General features: G+C 41.6%; 1 protein-coding gene across 1 annotated transcript in view; it reads left to right on the top strand.

Annotated features, from left to right (window-relative positions):
* The window catches only part of SACS (sacsin molecular chaperone), a 43,462-nt gene that overhangs the window by 18,449 nt on the left and 21,454 nt on the right, over positions 1-3,559 (top strand). The window contains 2 exon segments of the mRNA XM_025049511.1: positions 7-158; positions 758-849. Of these exon segments, the coding sequence (XP_024905279.1) occupies positions 7-158; positions 758-849 (244 nt within the window).

Genomic DNA, 3,559 nt, shown 5'->3' with positions numbered 1-3,559 from the left:
GAGAAGCTTCACCTGTTAGACTTCGTGCTTTCCGACCGGGCCTACGGAGAGCTGCTCGGGCTGGAGCTGCTGCCCTTACAGAACGGAAGCTTCGCTCCCTTCTCCTCGTCTGTGTCGGACCAGGACGTCGTTTACATTACCTCAGAAGACTACCCAAGGTACGGAGCGCTCAGAGCGTGTGCACTGGGCGGGGCCCTCCCGCCCCGCCACGGTTCCAGCCCTTACTGTGAGCCTCATCAGCTTCCAATTAGACTTTTATCGCTAGGAAGACTTTGGCAGAAATTCTTCCTTAACATACGAAACAATACATTTTTACATTCTAAGGTAAAAAAATATTCAGGTCTTAATCAGTTAAAAAGTTATCCAAGCAGTCGTTTTTCTTTGCAATTTTAATAAAAGAACGCTGAAAATAATGGTTATAAAGTGCTAATAACTAAGTTTAGTTGATAATTATTTTTATGAAATTTAAATGAATTAAAATCGAGTATTGAGTCTTTATAACAGGGTGTGGATTATTTCAGAAAATAACTTTATTCTGAGATGTTTAGACTATTTCTGGATTTGGACGTGGTACATGGTGCCCTCACGCTTTAAAGCAAAGCCTTGTTACTATTCGATCAAAAAGTATTGCAGTGTGATTTGATGTGTGCATTATGATTTATGCAAAACGGTACATTTAACTAGCTTGAAATTACTGGATTTCGTTATTTTAAAATTGTTAGACGGCTGTAATTGCTGTGTTCCTTTCTCTTTATAGGTCCCTTTTCCCAGGTCTTGAAGGAAGATTTATTTTAGATAACTTGAAGCCTCACCTTCTAGCTGCTCTAAAGGAAGCTGCCCAAACCCGAGGTATTATGGTTGTTTTTGTGTTTTAAAAACCTATTTGTAAAAATGTAAAGTTATTACAAGTTTTCTGTTAAGTTGAACCAATATGAAATTGCCAGTAGTTACCATTTTAGACATGTAAGTCAACAGTTTCTTATGGTTCAACCTAATGTAATTATTATTATATTTTAAGATGTGTCAGTAATGGATTCTGATATCTAGAAAATCCAAACGCGATATTATATTTAAAATCTCCTGTCACAGTATGGCGGTGTACATTTATGGAAGTAATTTCTTATGTCTACGCAGCGCTTTACTTTAGGTTCTTTCCCAATTCTTGTCTCATTTGAGCCCCAGCCTCATGGCTTGTAGCGTGTGCAGTAGTGAGGAGAGCTGTTGTCTCACATTGCATAGATGAGGAGAGAAAGGTTAAGTTCAGGGTCGTCGACTCACCTGTGCATGGAGCTCCGGTCTTCCACCTGCCAGCCTTGCTCTGTTGCCTCTACCACCCTGCCCTCCCTAGTTTTCTGTGGTTGTGCTAGGTAACCCTCAGGGAAATGCAGAAGATAAACTGAATTCTGCAACAGTGTCAGGAAAGGGGACTCCTGGGGTCTTAGCAAAGGATGGTGTCCTTTATTGAGAATTCTTTTTTAAAAAAGACAGAATGGTTTGGGGGGAAAATATCACCATGGTTCTAAGTTTAATACTATCTGCAGCTTTTTTGCAAGCATTCTTTCCCTTGTAAGACTCTCAAAACATCCTTTCCCTGAACTTTTTCTAAGTTATAGATTGGCCTGAAAATTCTGTATTTGTTAAGGTTCTAAAGCATATTCTTGTCATGTGCCTTTTATAGCATATGCTGTTTTCTTTTCAAGGATAAAGGAAACGTCGCTAATGATTGTACATCTTTATTCATTTAAATATAAGTGAAAGGAATTGGAATGGGGGAAGAAATTAAGGCTGTAGTCAAAGTGAGACTCAAGGAAAATGAATATGTAAATACTGTTTATCATCAGGAATCTGTGACCATGAGGTGTAATAACTGCGATATTGATTTTTCCAGTGTCTAGGCTGCTCATTTAATTGAGAATTGTCTTATTCAGAGTAGTAGCCTTTCTGGGAGTCTAAACATGGATTCCTGTAACCCTGCCATTCTTTGCTCCAGAGTTTTAGAAATCTTTATTTCTCAAAGTTGTTAATTATATTTTGGTATAAAAACTACATTGAAATAATAATGCACGTACAGGAAAGTATACATATCAAAAATTTTACAAGCCAAACACACCTAGGTAAAAAACCAGAAGATTGCCAGAACCCAGAATACCCTCTTGTGGGTTTTCCAGCCACTCAGCGGTACCCGTGATCCTGACTGATGGATGCGGCTGGTTATAGCCTGTTCTGTGGAAGCACGCACACAGCGTACCGGTGTCTGCTCCTTTTCTTTTTGTCTGTGCGGTCCGTCGAGGTTCTGGTACGGAGTTGCAGGTCACTCTTTCTCATCGCTCTGGTGTTTCCTTTTGGGATGCGTTGCTTTCTTTTGAAGAGAATATTTTTGTTAATGGCCAATAGTTTCTGAGGTGGATATGGATTTAGAAATCAGCCAAAAGTTGTTCAGAACCAAATCAGGTAAAAAGTGTGGGAGGCCAACAGGATAATACTGCCTTTGCTCAAACATTTTCGAATACCTGGTGGTGCAGGGCTCGGCCACGATGTGCTTGCTGTTCTAGCCTTACCTGTGGTTACAGTTTCAGGGATGAGTTAAATTTATGTGCTAGTTTAGGTAATTGGACATCTTTATAGAGCTGGATCTTCCCACTTTGTATGTCTTCATTTACTCATTTTCTGTGGATTCTGATTTGTTATTTGGGGATTATACTGTAGGCCCCATGTCTTGTTTCTGGTTCTTGGTTGATTTTCTTTGAACTATTACACTAGACGGGATTTGTTGTTTTTGTCACCCATATTGTGTGGTTCGCTTCTCCCAGAAATTGTCTTCATGGTCACTTTTTTTAACCTTGTTTTAAGTGTTAGGTGACCGTTCTTATGACTGGTTAATAATCCTTTTCAGTGGGTGGTGGGTAACTGCCTTCTTGGGCATATCTTTATTATTTTTATCTCATTAGTTCCAGACAAAAATTAGTTTTTGATTATTTATTGCCTGAAGAGTTTTAATGTTTGGGAGCATTGTAATATAGGGTCTGATAGGGACCCAAAAAATGACCCTCATGGTCCTTTCCTGAGATCTGAGTCGGTGAAGATTCACAGAGAAGAGAGATGCCAGAGATCACCCCTGTACTACGGATGACTCCCGTCGGGGAGGTCATGTCTTTTGGCAGGCCATGGGCTTCTGCCGCTGAACACAGACTTAAACAGGTCAGCACTGGCATAGCCCGGGCTCCCTTACACGGGGCCGTCCCTGCCAGCTGAGCGTAGAGGAACCATGTCCCCGAGAGGCCCATGAGCAGGCACGATCCTTTCTCTGTCACCCGCCACGCGTGTCATGCCTCTCTCCGGGGGCGCGGTGTGGGTGCAGAGTGTTGTGAGTGTGGGAGCAGGGAGGCCACGAGCACGGTATTTATGGAGCTCCCTTCACGTGGTGGGAACCATCCCAAATACGGTTACACGATTGTGTGGGTGACACAGAGCACCGTGGGCTTCTAGTTACTGATTATCAGTAAAAACTGATTGGCCAGTTTGGGAAGGATAGTTGCATAAAATTGAAACGTGAAGGTTT

The sequence above is a fragment of the Pteropus alecto genome, unplaced genomic scaffold, assembly GCF_000325575.1.
Source record: "Pteropus alecto unplaced genomic scaffold, ASM32557v1 scaffold16, whole genome shotgun sequence".
In the NCBI taxonomy this organism is placed as follows: Eukaryota; Metazoa; Chordata; class Mammalia; order Chiroptera; family Pteropodidae; genus Pteropus; species Pteropus alecto.
This window is presented reverse-complemented; position numbering and strand designations above follow the sequence as displayed.